We start from the raw sequence: 17,490 nt of genomic DNA on the forward strand, positions 1-17,490 counted from the left end.
TATATAAAGTACAATTTTTTTTTGTTGTTTCAAGGTATATTTTCATTTAGAGTTTCAGAAGAGGGACAACATTCTAGACCAGTCTGGCTATTAGTCAAGTGAAAAAGAATTCATAGACTCATAGAGTTGGAAGAGACCACAAGGGCCATCCAGTCCAAGCCCCTGCCATTCAAGAAATCACAATCAAAGCATCCCTGACAAATGGCCATACAGCATCTGCTTAAGGGGAATCTTGTACTGTTACTGGACCAGCAGTAGTGAGCCAACATGGCATAGCACTCTGAGTATTGGACTGGTATTCTGGGAGACTAGGGTTCAGATTCTCAGCCATAAGAAAACAAATTTATAACTAATAAGCCAAACACTCTCAGCGTAAGAGGAAGCCAATAGCAAACCTCCTTTGGATAAATCTTGCCAAGAAAACCCTACAAGAGGGTCACCATTGAGTCAACTAGAAGGCACATAATGGCCACAGGACTAGTAGCTTCTTGAGGTTTGAAAATGATTTCCTGTAGGCGGACATGGGGAACATGTGGCCCTCAAGCGTGGATGGACTACTGCTCCCATAATCTCCAGTTAGTGCTAAGGGATGGTAGGCATTGCCATATAAGAATATCTGCCTATATGTTCCCCAGCCTTACTGCAGGTGGAACAATATGAGCTGGGATGGAGAACCTCTGGACCACAAATTATGTAAGTCCTTCCCAGGATCACCTACAGAAGGGAGCTGTAGTACAAAACATCTGGAATCCACAGATTATCCACCCTTATTTTTCACGTTGATTGATTTGCTGGTTTAGTCTAAAGTCCCATCCATTATTTGAGGTAATCCAGTTGTATTACTTGCCACCATTACAGTAATCTCATACTGCACTTTTCATAATCAAACACAGAGCTCCCAGCTGCTCAGACAGTCCTTTGGATGTCATCATGCCAAAGACAGGTGGGCAACTATGGTCCTCCAGATGGTGCTGGATTCTTCACCATTGGCTGCACTGATTGGGGATGGGGAGAGTTCTAGTTCAACAGTATCTGAGGGGCATTCTTGGCCATCCCTGCCACAGACCCTTGTCAGTCACTTGTAAGAAGAACTGGAGAAAAGGCAGAATACTAGCTGCAACAATGACCATCAGCTCCATGATGAAGATGAAGTTGGTAAGACTACTAATAGGATTCTGAAAACTGAATCCTATACACTGCTGTGTCAATGCAAAACAATGTGTAGGGTTAATTCCCAAGAGTTTTATTTTTCAGAAAGCTCAGAGAGAGCTTCTGAGGCATGAAAGCCAAACTATGAGTGGGTCATAGTTACATACAATGCATACTAATTTAGTCACAGCTTATTTCTATATCATCTGATCCCCCCACCACAAGTAGTTGGTGTTGAAATGTGACATGCGGCAACAGTTGGGCCTCCTGCCCCTTTATGATGATGAAACTGAACTTCTTTTTTAAAAAAGAAATAAAATCCAAGGGCTCTTTGTTGTTGCTATCACTTTTGCCATGTTCTACCGCAGCCCTCAGGGTTTGTCACAATGAGATCACAAGACCCTCAGATCACCAGATTTTCAATACTTAAAGTACTTATTTCACCTTCACTTGATCCAAAATAGCCAGGCAGGTCCATCATTTGCTGTTCTGATTCTGTCAGTCCAAAAGTAGTGTTGTCATAGAAGCTGTACTTGGGATCGGATGGGAAACTTTGGCACTTGCTCCTTCTGCACTGGGTGGGGCTCAGAGCCCCTCCTTTTGGATGACAATCCTTGGGAGCCAGCCTAGCAAGTTCTCTCCCCCAGGTGTCCCTGTAGTTCAGAAAAGGGCTGCTCCTGTTTCTCTTCTGCTCTGTCCTATCAGCCCCATGTAGCATCTGGGACACAGGTTGGCGGCTGCTGAGAGGATGTGGCTTCACCTCTGGAGGTTCCCACTTGGGATTCTTTGCCCTACACATAATCTCATCAGAAGTTACATGCGCACAGCGATACAGCTCAAGTTCAATGGCATTCTGACCAACTCCTTTAGATTTAGGTTTATGCTGTTCTTCTGGAACACAATCCCACATTCTAGTTCTGCAGTGGTAAAGTGGAGTCTGAGTTGGCGTAAGGGTTGACATGCTCCTTTTGCGGAATGGCTTTGCCTTTCTAGTTTCATGAAAACTAGCTGTTCTTCTAAATTGTGAATTTCTTGGGTATCCTCTCTCTGATGGCTCTCCTTTGTTGTCCAGATATCTTGGTGCACCTCTTCTAATTAGGAACTGACTAGGGCTCCAAATGAGTTCAGTGGCTGATAATGTAAAATCCATCTTGGAACAGGACCTGTTGCTGGGTAATTCAGGATAACTAGGTACTTGTTCCAAAAAAGGAGACTTGATCCTAAACTTGTTTACAGCTGCAGCCTCCTGGTTCTCTGTGCTCACCGTGTCCATCAAAGGGTTCTGAGAAACATGGTAAACCTTTGTTGTTTCTGTAAGGCCCTTCTTCTTCATTTCCTTTAGCTGCTGTTGTGCAAGGCGGTAGCTGAAAATGGGGGGAATTATCTTCTGAGCATTGCTCTCATTAATGGAAGATCCTCCTTCATCTTGAGCAAAATGATGGCTTCTCCTGAAATTCAAGGGCATATCAGAAGGTTCCCCAAGAGACGAACAAAGGGCTTCTGCCTCAGAAAAGCTGTCTTGCTGCTGTCTCTCTTGACAGATATTCTCTTCATCGGAGTTCTTCCGGAAGCCAGGCGAATGGGAAGAGTCACAGCGCATGGGGGTGCTACACTTCTGGGTTCTGCAAAGTTTCCTCCACAAGGTGATAAGGATGGTTGCAAAGATGATGGATAAACACAAGGATATGCCAGTGACAGTGACCAGATTATTGGCAGTTTTCTGGCCTTCTTTAGGATGATGTGGTGCGATAGGTGCAGACTCAGTGGCTGAAACAAAGAATACAGTTATTGATGATGTACATGTTGTTTCTCAAAAAATATACAGTGAAACCTCTTAATTCAGGCTATTAAGTGGGGTATTTTGGGGACATGATCTCAAACAGCCTAATATTCCTGAGAGCTGCTCAGAGGGAAGGCGCTGAACTAGCACTGGGATACTTGATGTGTTCTTGCTGGACTCAAATAGGGGAGCATCCTGCCCTATGGGCATTAATAAGCACAGGAACATCCCTTGCAGCCTAGGATGGCCAGTTATGCATCACTAAAAAAGGAGAAAAAATGTGACCAGGTGACCTCTAATGACCAATCTACTGTCATCAAGGCAATGTAACAGTGCCAGCTTGTTCTCCCTTCTGTATGTTTAACCGAACTTGGACTGGAGAGCCCTCCAGTGTAGGGAATGCCTACATTTATACTCCTCTGACAATCAAGAGTACATGGCTTCCCTACTTGAAACAGAACAGAAAGAAGGTTGTGCAAGCACTAGTGGTTATTCTGGTAGGTATGAAGCTTGCTTCCCCATCCTTTGCCTGGTCTGAAGCATCATTTTACAAACTAGCCTAGCAGTGATTCCTCGGTCATACATATGGAAAAGAAGCCATGGGGATGTGCATTGGGAGAAGAAAATTAAATTCAAAGAGGTACTGATAGTGGCCATCCTGTATTATACTTTGTAAAGGTTTGAGACTGTTTTAACACACTGGAGAAATAATCCAGTGTGAGATTATTTTAACAGCCCTGGCTCAGTGCTAGAGAATTCTGGGAATTGTAGTTTATTGTGGCACCAGAGCTCCCTGACACAGAAGGCTAAATGCCTCACAAAACTACAGTTCTCAGGATTCTGTACCATTGAGCTAGGGCAGTTAAAGCGGTCTCAAACTGGATTATATCTCTAGTATGTTTTGGACCTATAACCTCATTTTGTTCCTTTATATTCTCAACCATTTTATTACTTATCTTGCCATGTTGAGAGAGCGAGAGAGAGAGGGAGAAACATACACTGAGATGCAAACCTGGAGTTCATTAACATAACTGGATAAAAAATACAAATAGGTGCAATTTGGAATGGCAGAGAAGGGACATAAATATCCATTACTAAGAAGACATGGCTTGTATCTCACAACATTCAGTGATTCCAACTGTAGCTAATTAAAACTGGGTGGGGGCAGACTTTGTTATGAGTAAATGAAGTCACTGAGAAGACAGTGTAATTGGTACATTCCTGGTATCCTGGAGGCAAACCCATTTGACTGAAAAGCACTGATCACGCACATCATATGAATACCAGAGTCTGAATATTTGCACTAGTGACGGGCAACTACAGAGGACCCAGGGGATAATTTTCAATATCTGTGACCCAGTTTGTGTCATCCTAGGACCCCCCCAAAAACTAACAATTTTTGGGGGGCGGGGGAAGCAAAGAATAACTAATGTGGTTTTAGTTAGATGGCCATAGTGGGGGCCTTGCAACTGGAGACCAGGGCAAAATTTCTGCTGACTCTGTGTGTGTGTGTGTGTGTGTGTGTGTGTGTGTGTGTGTGTGTCAGAGGGATCTGTAGAAGGGGAAAACGAAGGATGTTTTGGCAGGTGTCGTAGGAGACCTCTTGCATGCCAAGGGCCACACTCTGCTGATCCCTATGATCACATAAGGAGGGAAATACAATTGCAATTAAACTGTTCAAGAGCACATCAGTGGTTTAGGTCTGGATGTTTTGTGAATATCTATCTCAATGTGAAACAGATGCCTGTATGCCATTCCTAAATGCCACCTCCCCGATCCATATGGTGTGTGTGTGTGTTCAAATCTGAGACTTCTTCCCTCACTTTTGAAGTGAAGTAGGGTTTTGAAGTTTCACACAGACATCTGTGCCCACACAATATGGAGTAAAACAGACAGACTTCACAGAGTGACATACAATGAGGAGTGGAACAAAGTCAGCACAAATGCAAATGTCTTCCCAGCATCAAGTTTACATACTGCAGCACTCCTCCAAAGAACATGGAGACAGTTCACGCTGTTTCCCCACACAGCCCAGCTTCGTCGGGATTGATGTGAGGCACTCTCGCGAGCGCTCACGGATGCCATCCCCACAGGTCACACTACATGGGCTCCAGGCCTGCCAAAGACTCCAGGACACTGTGGGTACATTAAAAAATAAAACAAAATCTTACAATTACTAGTAGAGGATACTCTGTTAAAGGCAGGAGAGCAATGCTACCCTGAAAAAGAATACAGCAATCCTGTTAAAAGAGCCACCAAACCAAAATTGAATTATTGTGTTCTGTTACTTCTCGTATGCAGTGTCAGAAAAAATGGAATTCAGCTTCACTTGGCTTACATGTGACTAGCATGGACTGTGCCAAGAATGCTGTGTAAGAACTGATGATGAAGACAAAGAAGCTGGGTGTCAACAGGGCATGAAGTTTGCTTTTACATTTTCACAAGACTCCATCCAAGAGCACACATGCTAGGAAAGATGACATATAAGGGAACACTTTCATGTAGTTTTGCAAGGCACCTAGAGAAGGCTAAAGAACTTGTAAAACTACAAATCTCAGGATTCCAGATGATCGAGCTACAGCATCTCAAACTGCATTAATTCTACAATGTAGATGCACCCTAAAAGTAGCTATTTTAATTCCTTATGAATAATGAGAAATGAAAGAGTTGTTTTGAGGGGGTGGGGAAGAAGCATTGCTATAGCAGCAATTAACTACTTTTCTTGGCCTCTGAACTGCGACTGCCATTAATTACCTTGACAAAGTAATTTTCTAAACCTTGTGAAAAAGGTGGCAACCCTAGGCAGGTTCCACCCTTCACAGGAGTCAGTAAATCACACTTCTCCCAGTTGGGACCTCTCTTCTCTTTCTACCTGTGCCAAAGCTCAAAAGAATCTTCCCATATTCTTGTCCCAGAAAGAAAAGCTGGAGAAACTGGGTGACAGGCAGCTATCAAAATCAGCATCAAGAATTGTTTCTTCAGCAAGCACCAGTTAATGGTGGTGGTTAGACTGCCTGGTGCCCTGGCTTCCTGGAAAAGAGGTTTTAACAGACTCTGACAAGCAGCTATCCACAGTCTTTCAGTTGTTACTCATTCAATCATGGGTCAATTGACAGTTCTTGGTCAGATTCCACATCTCCTCAAAGTGCTTCCTCCATATTGGTGGGCAATGCTAACTGAAAGCAAATACAGGAATGAGATACAACAGTATCCACCACAGCCTGAGCCAGGGTTCTGCAATCAGCCCAGTGAAGCCTCCAACCCATGCATAAAAGGAACAAAGGAAATGCTGTCAGCATTCAATCACCTGTGTGAATATATAGTCTGCTTCAGAGCTGTTTTTTAAAATAAAAAACATAAGAACCCTGCAAAGCAAGATAGTCTGACAAAGAGACATTATCCACAGCAACCAGAACATCAAGTTCTCCATGGTTGCAGCCATAAACTGCAAAGGGGAGATGTGCATCTCAAAACATGTATTGGGCAATCATTGGCCCATGGCCAGCTGCAGCTTCTGGACCCATTTTTGAGAATGCACGGAGTCTCCAGTTTGCACACATGTATTTAAAAAATAAATGGTTCACGGGCTCTTTGAAAATCTTTTTGGCCAAGCTTGGATTTGAAACCAAGTCTTCCCACATTCCAACCCAGCAATTCCGTTTTGTTTGAATTGGCCTACTGGTTTATCTTGGGACTTCTCAAGCCTTCACATAATCTTGGAATAATTTCCTAAGACTGAGATGAAACAACATAAGAAAGAAGGAAGTAACAAAAAGATTGTAGATACAGTTTAACAACCTTGGTAAAGATAATTATTTATTAAAAACCAAGCCAAGATTTTAATTAAACTAGTGGTACAGCTAGTTCCTCTCGCAGCACAGAGCAACATGCATGTACTGTTTTCTATAACGACAGCCTTTTTTCCTTCTCCATGTCATCTGTTGTCTCTTAACTGAGAACAGCTAAGGACAGTGAAAGGGCTCTCTCATAGCTTTAGCAGGGGTGAGGAATGGATAGCTCTCCAGATAATGTTGGATTTTATTGTTGTTATGTGCCCTCAAATTGTTTCTGACTTATTGCAACCCTAAGGTGACCCTATCATGGGGCTTTCTTGGCAAGTTTTGTTCAGAGGAGGTTTGCCGTTGCCTTCCCCTGAGGTTGAGAGTATGTGTCTTCCCCACAGTCACCCACTGGGTTTCATGGCCAAGCTAGGAATCGAATCCTGGTCTTCAGAGTCATAATCCTATAATCAAACCACTACACCACATTGGACTACATCATCAATAATCCTTTACCCCTAGCTATGCTGACTAGGGCTGGTGCGACCTGCAGCCCAACATCATCTAGAGGGCCACATGCTTCCCATCTCCATCCTACAGGGAAACTACCATGTGTGTGTAGTTCTGCACAAGTAGTGCAGATGCATGCTTGTAGGCGTGGATGGACAGATGATAGAAAATTAAGGAGACATCAGAAACTGTCAGGGTTTCAAATGAAGCATTACTGAAAGGTAATACAGACCGACATTCCTCTGGATTACCCTGCATTCTTTTGCTCTTGGTTGGGAATCGACTTGGTTCAACTGCCTGAATTCAAAACAGTACTTGTTTGTGCCTTTGTCAAAAAGTGTGCAGTTGAATTCTACCTGGCTGTCCTTTGGGTTCATGGTGCTTTCATGCAGCTTTAATGCTCTTTGGCCCAAAGGCCCAAGACGATCTTTGAACACAGCAATGTGCCCACTGGAAGAAATGCATGGAGGAGGAATAACAGAAACTGTGACTGAAGACTGACATATTTCTTCCTCTGCTGCAACAACCAGTTTGTAGCCAAATTTGTGCAAAAGATCCACAGGTTCTGCTGAAGCAATGATTGCATTGGTCACTGGCGATTTCAGTAACACCACCACATATGCTTCTTGGCCAAATGACAGGCAGTCAAATTTCACCCACTGGGATCTAAGGAGAGCAATTTTTTTGCGAGTTCTCAATCCCACAGTCTCATTCAAAATCAATGTCCCTAATCTGTGTAAACTGTTAGACAGTATTATTTCTAGTGAAAGCACAGTATTATTCAATGGACATAAATATTCATCGGTAAACAGCTGGAGTTGAAGGGAGCTTCCAAGTCTTTCTGAGGTCCGTCTCAAATCAAAGTGAAATACAGGCCACATCACACTCAGTGCGATAGTCTCTTCATTCCACTGGGAATCAGAGCCATTGTTGATTTCAGAAGCCATTTTGAACCAGTACTTCCCAGCACTCTTAAAATGAAAACACTCAAAGACAACAATATCTTGGTACTGGCTATGCAGAAGCTGTTTTTCTGCAACGGTTTGGTTGGTGCTTGCATCGATGAGCAGGATGGAGATATTTCTCAATGTCACATTACCACCATCATAATTCTGGAAGCCCAGTGACACTGTGCCATTGCTCAAAGCTAGATGGGTTGGTTGCTCCAAAAGAAGATATTGCACAGCTCCAAGAACTGAAAAGGAGTTTAACAAAACAATTAGTGAGCAGAGAGAATCAAGAGAAGGAAGGTGGGAGCAGGGGAGGATGAGAGAAGAGAAGGAGGAGTTTATCACACTGGGGCTGATTTTGACATTCAAGTGAGATTAAAGCGCATTTAAAGCATCCCACAAATGAAGCAGAAATGGCGAGTAATTGCGCAAATGATTATCATACGCAATTGTGCAAATAAAGTGATATCGAAAATGCATTGTTGCTGAAATCCCAAAAGTAAAAAGATGTGCATTAATGCTTCTTTGTGACCACTTTAATGGTGAATTTTTCTTCTAGTCCCAAATTTCTAGCATTGCAGAGAATGAAAGGGCAGGTTGCATACCTGTAACTGCAGTTCTTTGACTGGTCATTTGTACACTCACACAAATGGGTTATCGTTATCCTACATCTGTGCAGTGCTTTGCTCTGCGCAGGCACAGGATAACCCATTTATGTGAGGCACAGAGACAACAAAGAAGAACACAGAAAATCATTCACAACTAGAACTCTGGTATTTGCTGTATTTGTATCACCATGATAACTTTGTCTGCCCTTTTTATATGGAAGCCTATGCTCTATTTCTAAATGCTCAGTTTAAGTTATTGCCGTGCTGGAAATTTGGGGACTGAAGGAAAATTTCATCGGGGGAGTTTATTTTCTTTTTACTTGTTTTGCTCTATTATTTGTTATGTATTTTGCTTTGTTAATTTTATTGTTGTTATAACTGCTATGTATTTTTTGTTATTTACTTCTATTGTTAATCGCTATTTTATTGTTATTGTTTAACACATTGCCATGTTATATTCATTTTTTAATTGATGTTTATTGTCATTGCCTTGTATTATCCCCTCTGTTGTAAGCTGCCTGGATTCCCAGTGATTGGGAGGCATATAAATAAATCCTATTATTATTATTATTATTATTATTATTATTATTATTATTATATTTGAGGGCCCATGCCTTCATCCCCCTCATAGATACACTCCTGTTATCTGCCCTTACTTTAGAACAGGAGTGGGCAAAGTGGTAGGTCTGAGGGCCTGGGGAACCATCTGTTCCTGAGCCCTTCCTGGGGCCACAGAGACTACCAAAATGCTCAAAAAGCAAAAGCAAAGCAAAACTGAGAAAACGTAATATTTGAAAAGAAGACAAAGATTGTTTTCGATCACTAACAGATACAAAGATGCCCCTTAGAATTTACAAAGCCTATCAAAGACTAGACCATTGAGAAAGCTGAAAAGGCTTAGGTCCGAGAATGAATCCTGTTGGATATCCTCCTGTAATAATGCTCCCAACGTCTGTGGAATTCATTACTCCTTCTGAAATGATTCACCCAGACACTGAAAGCATTATGACAGGAGGGTATCCAGCAGGATTCTCTGTCCTATGCCTGTTTGAAGTAGAAGTCTAAAAAAATGCCACCCAAGTTGAACAAACAAGATAAATACACTATGGTGCTCTTTGATGGCTCCTTTCATGGTAGAGCTTATGAATATTTCATTGAGTATGTGCATCACAGAAAGACAGAAGGAAGGGGGGAAATGTGTGTGGGGGAGCGAGGGAATGACTTAGACAATGGCTAATGAACGAATTAGACAATGCCCTGTCCACACACAAAGGCAGGTTCCTCCAAAACCATTCCCTATGGTGTCCTGCTGAGATCTGTTCTGTCCTCTGTGATTCAGTAAGGGTACTCTAAGCTTTTGTAGTTGACCGGGAGTAGTTGTTCCCCTACCCTGCCACATGTTCTTTTACTTGAGCAGTGGATGGAAATGGGATAAGGAAGAACTGATACTGTTTTACACATTAACCTTGTCTTGGATTTTATCTGTTTGACCATGCTGAAGCTGTATGCATTTGTGGGACCTGCAACAAATTATTGCATCCAGGAATGATCCTGATCAGAGTTCCAGCCAGTCAACCTGCCCTGTCTCAAGACATTTTGGTCAACCTCCCCCAACCCTCTTCCTCCTGGCCTGCCTTCCTCCCCAACTTCATTGGGCCATGTTGACTTGTGGTCTCTTCCAACTCTATCATTCTATGATTCTATTATTGTAAGTGATCATCCCCTCAAGCTGTACTATTTTTTCTCAAATGTTTTTTTACTTCTGCAAACCATGAGGTTTTCCCCCCACATTGCTGATGCCATTATGGTGCCATTTTGGCTTGATAAAGATTCCTGTTCTAACACTGGTAGTTTTACTGTGAATGTTATGAAGAGGATATTGGTCTCTCCTCACAAGGAAAACCGACCCTGTAACAATGCCTCAACTTTAGAACTTTCTATCACTTGGGAAAACGGAGAGCCATGTGAATCAGGCAAACCATATCTTGAGGCAAAGGTGAGCTGTTGCAGTTATGGATCTCTAGGAGGAAGAGGGTTTTTTTTAATTGAAGGGGGTTTAAAAGGGGGGCTGGTACCTGTGAAAGCAGCTCAGATGAAATCATTAAAATGCATGAAGTTTAAACCACAGGCCTCTATAGTTTGCACCACCATGCACAACACTGCAACCTCAAACACAGAACAAATATTGAACAGCTCTTTTCCTGAATGTTTCAAGTACAGTACTTCACATAAATTATCTCAGTAATTTGGGAAATGCTCTTATAAATTAGGGCAGGAAAAGCCCTTTATTACATATTATAGACATGAGGCTGGGAGATATGACTTCCAAGCACTAGCAAAGAGCCCACTGACAACTAACTTAACTATCTAACTTCATTAAAACAATTCTGGTCTTAAGAAATATCACTGGGACCATTGCATAATGCAGAGGTGGGCAAAGTTCATCCTCTGTGGACCATACTCTTCTTAAGGAAAGAAGAGGTTATATTGATTCTCTTGGAATCTTCCAGAAATGGCAATTCACATTTTAAACAGATTGCACACACACACACCATACTCTTTAATATTAATAAGACCCATACTTTTCAAAACCATAAGTGATTTGGCTCTAGTTCCAGGGGGCTTGGGGGTATTTTTGGCGATCTATGCTACCTCTGCAAGGTCTCTGTGCAGATGATTTGTCTCTGGATCTACCAAAGTTGAGCACTCTTTTGTTAGATATGCAAAGACCTGATTTTGTCACCTTGTTTATCAGTATTTGAGTTCAATCTCCACTTACACACACACACACACACACATCAAGTCATCAGTTAATATCTACACATTTCAAAGTTGCCTTATAAAATATTTCCATCTACTTCCATCACATACTTACCATAGTCACAGAGTACAACTAGCAAGAGATTTGAAAAATCTCTCAACATCTGTTTCATTCTGATCAGAAAGGCTCCCAACTCCTTCTATTCCTCATATCACATTCCAGGTCCAAAATTTTTCTGTGATTTCAAGAATTCCTGGAAATGAAAAGGAACAGAATAGGTCCAAAACACTTATCTGGTTCACCACACAATCAGCTAACAGCACCTTGAAATACATTCTGAGAAAAAAATGCACTCCTTTACTAGATATTTATTGGTGTTATGTGCCCTCAAGTTGTCTATGACTTATGGTGACCCTATCAGAGAGTTTTCTTGTCAATAGTTATTGAGAGATCTGTCATTACCTTCCTATAAGGCTGAGAGAGTGGTTTTCCATGGCTCAGCAGGGATTTGAACCCTGGTCTCCCAGGATTCTAGTCCAACGTTCAAGCCACTACGACGTCATGATGGCACTTTTACTACATAGATCCAGCAGCAATTGTTAACACCACTGATTTCATCACATTTTGAAAACAGTTGGTTTCCCATGATCTTTACAAAAAAAAAAAAACAACATTGGGTGATCTTGAACAAGTCACACTCTCTCAGCCTCAGACAGTGGCAAGAGCAACCCCCCTCTGAAGAAACTTGCTAAGGAAATCCTATGATAGGTTTGCCTTAAGGTCTCCATAAGTCAAAAATGACTTGAAGGCGCACAACAACAACATATATAAAGAGTTTCTCTGAATGTGCACAGACTTGCCATTTACAACCTTGCTTCTGTCCTTGTGTAAAACCATTAAAAATGGGGCCTTCCGTCACATCATAGTTGGGCCCCTCCTAAGGAAGTGTCTATTGGGGTGGCAGGTTAATTGTCAAGGATTCATTCCATCTTACAAACCCAAGATTTTGCCTTCCACTGAATCAGACATTGGTCCATTTATCTCAGTAGTATCCCCTCTGACTACCAGCAAGTCTCCAGGGCTTCAGGCAGGATTCTTTCTTAGCCCTATTTGAAGACCCCTACGATTCCCTGGTGGTCTTCCAAAGGACTAACCAGGCCTCAGCCTGCGTAACCTCTGAAATCAGTAATGTTCAGAGAGGTACCGTATATGCTATCATGACATATAAGTCATTCTTGTGTATAAATCGAGCGGCTAAAATTATGGATTTTGATATGACCCATGGATAAGTCAAGGGTAAAACTTAGGGGCATGTAAATGAAGGATGTAAAGGATGACACAAAGGAAAACAATGCCAAAGAACTTACAAAATTCCATTAGACATAACTATTTGTAAGGTTGGATGGATGAGCGGAAAGGGTAAATGCTTTCAGGGCAGATTAAACTCTTGCCTTTCACCAGAGGATGACTGTGTGTGTGTGTATGATTTAAAGTACAGTATTTACATTGACACGTGGATAAGTCAACTCAGGTTTTTTCGGTCAATTTTTAACCTAAATTTCTAGACTTATACATTAGTATATACACTATATGCTGAGGGATTATGGGACCTGTGGCCTGACAACATCTGGAGACCCACACATTCTCTATTCCTGAAGTGGTTGCTCCCAGAGTAAGCCAGGCAGTGACTGCTCAGTGTTGTAGATATACTAATTAGGTCTGACCCACACAGCTTCTTAAAGCAGACAAAACTGATACCTCTTAAGTGGAAACAGATCTATTCAACTGAAGATCTACGATAAACGTTAAAATGATGCAAGGAACTGAGGGAGAAATGACAAGAGGGAATAGCTGGCTTGAAGTGACTGTTCCAAAGTGAGTCCAGGAGTGTTTCGCTGTGTAGGACTTCTGTACAATGACAGTGTAATGTTTCTTACAGCTCGTTTCCCGAAATCAGGATGAAATTCCATGTACACTTGCATGGGAATCAATCCTTTATGGATTGTCTAGTGTTTTCTGATTGAATGGAAACCACTCAAGGAAAGATTCACCCTCCTGACTGCAGTCTTCCAAATCTACTCCTGAAGGTTAGGGACCTTCAGAAAAGATCTGGAGAGGGGAAAGCCTGAAAATATGTGTAGCCCACCATCTGGACATAGTGGGACTTGCTCCAGAGGCTAGCACACGAAGTGATGGATTCAGACTACAGGAAAAGAGATTCCACCTAAACTTTAGAAAGAACTTCCTGACATTAAGAGTATTCAACAGTGGAACCCACTGCCTCACAGTGTAGTGGAGTCTCCTTCTCTAGGGTTTTTTTAAACAGAGATCCAAAACACACTGCAGAAATTATCCAGTTTGAGACCGCTTTAACTACCCTGGCTCAGTACTTGGGAATTTTGGGAGCTGTAGTTTTCTGAGACATCTAGTCTTATCTATCAGAGAGCTCTGGTGCCACTAAGATAGTTTCTGGTAACAGGAGTGTGCTGTTGTCCTGGCATAAATATATTACCACATTGGGTGATACAAGGCTGGTGCTAAGCTTCTGGCACACTGTGTCCTGGAACAGGAAGCTTTCATTCAAGATATGAGAAATCCATCAAGAAACAACTCTCTGTTGTTAACACTCCTCTTACATGGAAGTGTGTGTGAAAATAGTGGCAGAACATTATGTGTGAATGTTACAGAAAAGTGCTAGAGAAATGTGACAGTTGTATTTTTAGTATACTTTCAGGAATGTGGGGGGTACATTATCTCAGCAGGGAACAAAGAAACAAATGCACTGATCTTGGTGCCACTAAATGCACTACAATCATGGACTTTTTCTGGCTGCATAACCTTCGGAAATCAACAGGGGCTAGCAGGGGAAGCAAGGCTAGTCCATTGTTTCAAAAGGGAAGTACGAGTGACACAGAAGAAAGCAAAACAAGTCACAAAGTGCCTGCCTCTCTAATTGTGTTGGGAAAAAATCAGATGTGGCTGCTTTGTACGGAGTGCCTGATTAAATATGGAATGACATTATACATTATACAGAAAATCAGAGCCACTAAGAACACTGCCAAAATGTACAACACAGTCCGCACCAGTGGTTCCCAAACTTTGTTTGAGAATTTGTCTCCCAGAATTCTTGACTGTTGGCCAAGATATCCAGGGTTTCTGGGAAAACAAGTCCAAAACATCTGGAGGACCAAATTTTGGGAATCACTGGTCCACACAAATGACCAGAGTGGTACTGGCATGTATATACTGCTTCCAGAGGTAACACAACTAAGCTGTTTACAAGAGCCCAGTGGCAACACCCGGATGTCAAGAGGGTGGCAGATTTGCCATAGGATGTAGTCCCAATTTTGAGCCCTATCTCCAAACAAAACCCAGAGTATATTTACAGCCCCATGCAAGTGGGAGCCTTCTGCCACCACTGCAAAAGGTAGATACTGTACTGATATTCCCATTCCATTTAAGCACAGAAAATACATTTAAATTGATAGGCTTCCAGTTCTCATGGAAGTCATGGTGAGCTTTTAAAACACATGGGAAGCACTTGTGCATGAACACTCAATAAAGGCTCAAATTAATTAGTCAGGAGGCAGGGTTCGAGTGCTCCACCATGCTCATTTTTCTCCCCACATGGCACAATATGCAAACCAGGAAGAGTGATGGAAGTGGGTTTGCTTAGCAGAATGTATGGTATACAGGTTGCAGAACCCAACTTTCATTTCTGTACAGAGCTTTTTTGCATGCTTAAGGCACTGCATTCTGCAAGGAAGTCTGGAGCAACAAAAATCATGCTTCCCCCCCCCCCCCGACCCCGCAATGGTTCTGGAAGGTGACATTACAACCATCTGCTTTCAGGTGGTTGTAATATGATCAACTATGCCAAAACAGACCAACAGACTTGATTAGAGCTAAAATCAAATTAAGGATGTGGAAACTGCAATGTAAGGAGCCTGAAAAGCAAAGTACACCTAGCCCTCTGGATCCGTGGATTCTACATCCACGGATTCAATTATCCATGGCTTGGAAATATTTCTTAAAAACTGAAAAAAGCAAACCTTAATTTTGCCATTTTATATAAGGGACACCACTTTATGACACCACTGTAAATAATGGGATTCCAGCATCCACAGATTATGGCATCCACAAAGGGTCCTGGAACCAAACTCCAGGTATTTTTGGACCCCCTTTTCCTGGCAATCCTTTGCTAGGGAAGCTCACCGGATGCCTTTCACCAAAGCAGTTTTGGCACCAACCAATACTTTTCTGTTCTCTCTTTAAAAACTGACATTAACACTTTTGTTCTATGATGACTGGAATGTGTTTTACCTTTTAAGGTTATTTTGTTTTCTGCGAACAGGTTATTTTCTCTGTTCTGGTTATAATTCTCTATTTGATTTTTTTTTTAATCGTTCATATAGTGATCGTGTTTTATGGATTAAATATCTTAATTGCTTTAAATTGTTTTGTTATATTCAATTCAATTCAATGATTTATTATTGCCATAAGACTAGCTTAAGGTTTTCTTATATACCACTCAGAGAACCCAGGTTACTGGGTATATATAGATAAACCAGAAAAGGAAGAAAACAAAGTGTTAACTAATCCAAGTGAGAACCTGAGAATCATTGTAAAAATAGTTAATTAAAAAAAAAAACTATTTTTGCCACACATTTTCAAATGTACTGAACCACATTAAGTGAAGAAAAGCACAATTAAAATATCAATGCCTTCCCATGAAGCTTGTAAAACAGAGTCTCGAAACCACCAATGCTTTCAGCACTTGTGAAAAGACTATTAACCATGTGAACCTGAGCATCAAAAATGAGTCCCAGTGCGTTTAGTGAGACATAACCAATGACTAAGTTAAACATTTCAGCCTATGAGTGTATTGCCGAAACAAAATACATTTTGAATACGCACCCCATCCCTCCTGTGCTTTATTATTAGGACTTAATCCGTCATAACTCAGTTTGTACACTTACTCAGTTCAAACGTATCCTTTCTTCATTCAAAAGAATCCAGTGTTCTGGAAAAGGGAATAAATAAATACTATAAAATAAAATATATATTGAATACATCCTCCATCCCTCCTGTTCTTATTATTAGGAATGAATCTGTCATGATTTAGTGTACACTTAGTTCAAAATTCAGTATACTCAGTATATTCAGTATACAATTCCTTAGTTCAGAGTTATCTTTTCTTCTTTCAAGAGAACCTAGTGTTCTGGAAAAGGGAAGAAAAATAGCCAGGGGAACAAACACTGCAAAACAAAATGTATTTTGAATACCCTCCCCAATCCCTCCTGTTTATTTTTATTACTTTTATTTTATCAATTTATTAATTGTTATTAATCTCAGTGTACTCTTACTCAGTTCAAAAGTACCTTTCCTTCTTTCAAAAGAACCCAGAGAAAGGGGAAGATTAAGAACCACTGCCAGGACCATCTCTTCTCTGAACCCTTTGCTCCAGGAAGAAGCCCCTCTTGTTGGACAGGCGTCCTCAGAAGAAAGGAGGACAATGTAGGACATTGAAGGGGAAATGTAGGACATTACCCAAAGCTCAAAAAACACTCCTAGAAATGTAAATCCATGCTTCTCAGTCAGGCTCAGGATGGAGGACATCATGGAGCAGGGGGCTGGGGAGATGGAGGACCCAGCAGGGTGGTGCAAACCTTCCTAGAGGAGGAGAGTGGATCGTTTCTTCTCTCTCTGTCGTTGTTGTGACCCTTCAGGGCAGCCAAGGCGAGGAGGTGCCTAAGCAGCCTTGCCCAGCTGCTGCTCAGAGCTTCGCAGCTGCATCTCTGCAAAAGGAGCTGTCTCTGAGGCACCGCCAGGCGGAGGGCAGAGGAAGAAGCACACGAGTCTCCTACAGTGCTCTCTCTCGCTATGGGAAGCAGCAGCCCAGGCAGAGCAGCCTCTGCCCTGAGCCAGGAGGGGCCAGCAGAAGCCACCACCC

General features: G+C 41.9%; 1 protein-coding gene across 4 annotated transcripts; it reads right to left on the reverse strand.

Moving 5' to 3' along the window:
• Positions 1 to 16: 16 nt before the first annotated feature.
• On the reverse strand, positions 17 to 17,378 carry THSD1 (thrombospondin type 1 domain containing 1). Of its 4 annotated transcripts, none has more exons than XM_089477659.1 (6): positions 17,088 to 17,378; positions 16,517 to 16,560; positions 11,652 to 11,790; positions 7,451 to 8,413; positions 4,907 to 5,065; positions 17 to 2,916 (listed from the first exon to the last, which is right to left on the reverse strand). In XM_089477659.1, exons 3-6 carry the CDS (start codon positions 11,707 to 11,709, stop codon positions 1,553 to 1,555), a joined length of 2,544 nt encoding a protein of 847 aa, XP_089333785.1. In that variant the 5' UTR covers positions 11,710 to 11,790; positions 16,517 to 16,560; positions 17,088 to 17,378; the 3' UTR covers positions 17 to 1,552. The 4 variants fall into 4 exon arrangements, with proteins under 4 accessions (XP_089333785.1, XP_089333788.1, XP_089333786.1 ...); XM_089477662.1 differs by having other exon boundaries at positions 16,455 to 16,560; XM_089477660.1 differs by lacking the exon at positions 17,088 to 17,378 and adding an exon at positions 16,904 to 16,968.
• Between the last annotated feature and the right edge of the window lie 112 nt (positions 17,379 to 17,490).

The sequence above is a fragment of the Sceloporus occidentalis genome, unplaced genomic scaffold (assembly GCF_023333645.1).
Source record: "Sceloporus occidentalis isolate IW3139 unplaced genomic scaffold, rSceOcc1.0.p SCAF_12, whole genome shotgun sequence".
NCBI lineage: Eukaryota > Metazoa > Chordata > Lepidosauria > Squamata > Phrynosomatidae > Sceloporus > Sceloporus occidentalis.

Excerpts from the sequence above, each read along its gene's own strand:
- THSD1 (XM_089477659.1), bottom strand. The coding sequence starts at position 11,709 with ATGAAACAGATGTTGAGAGATTTTTCAAATCTCTTGCTAGTTGTACTC. Across the intron at positions 8,414-11,651 it reads AGTTGTACTCTGTGACTATG|TTCTTGGAGCTGTGCAATAT; the intron begins GTAAGTATGTGA and ends ACTCCTTTTCAG. Across the intron at positions 5,066-7,450 it reads GGTAATCCAGAGGAATGTCG|TGTCCTGGAGTCTTTGGCAG; the intron begins GTCTGTATTACC and ends ATGTACCCACAG.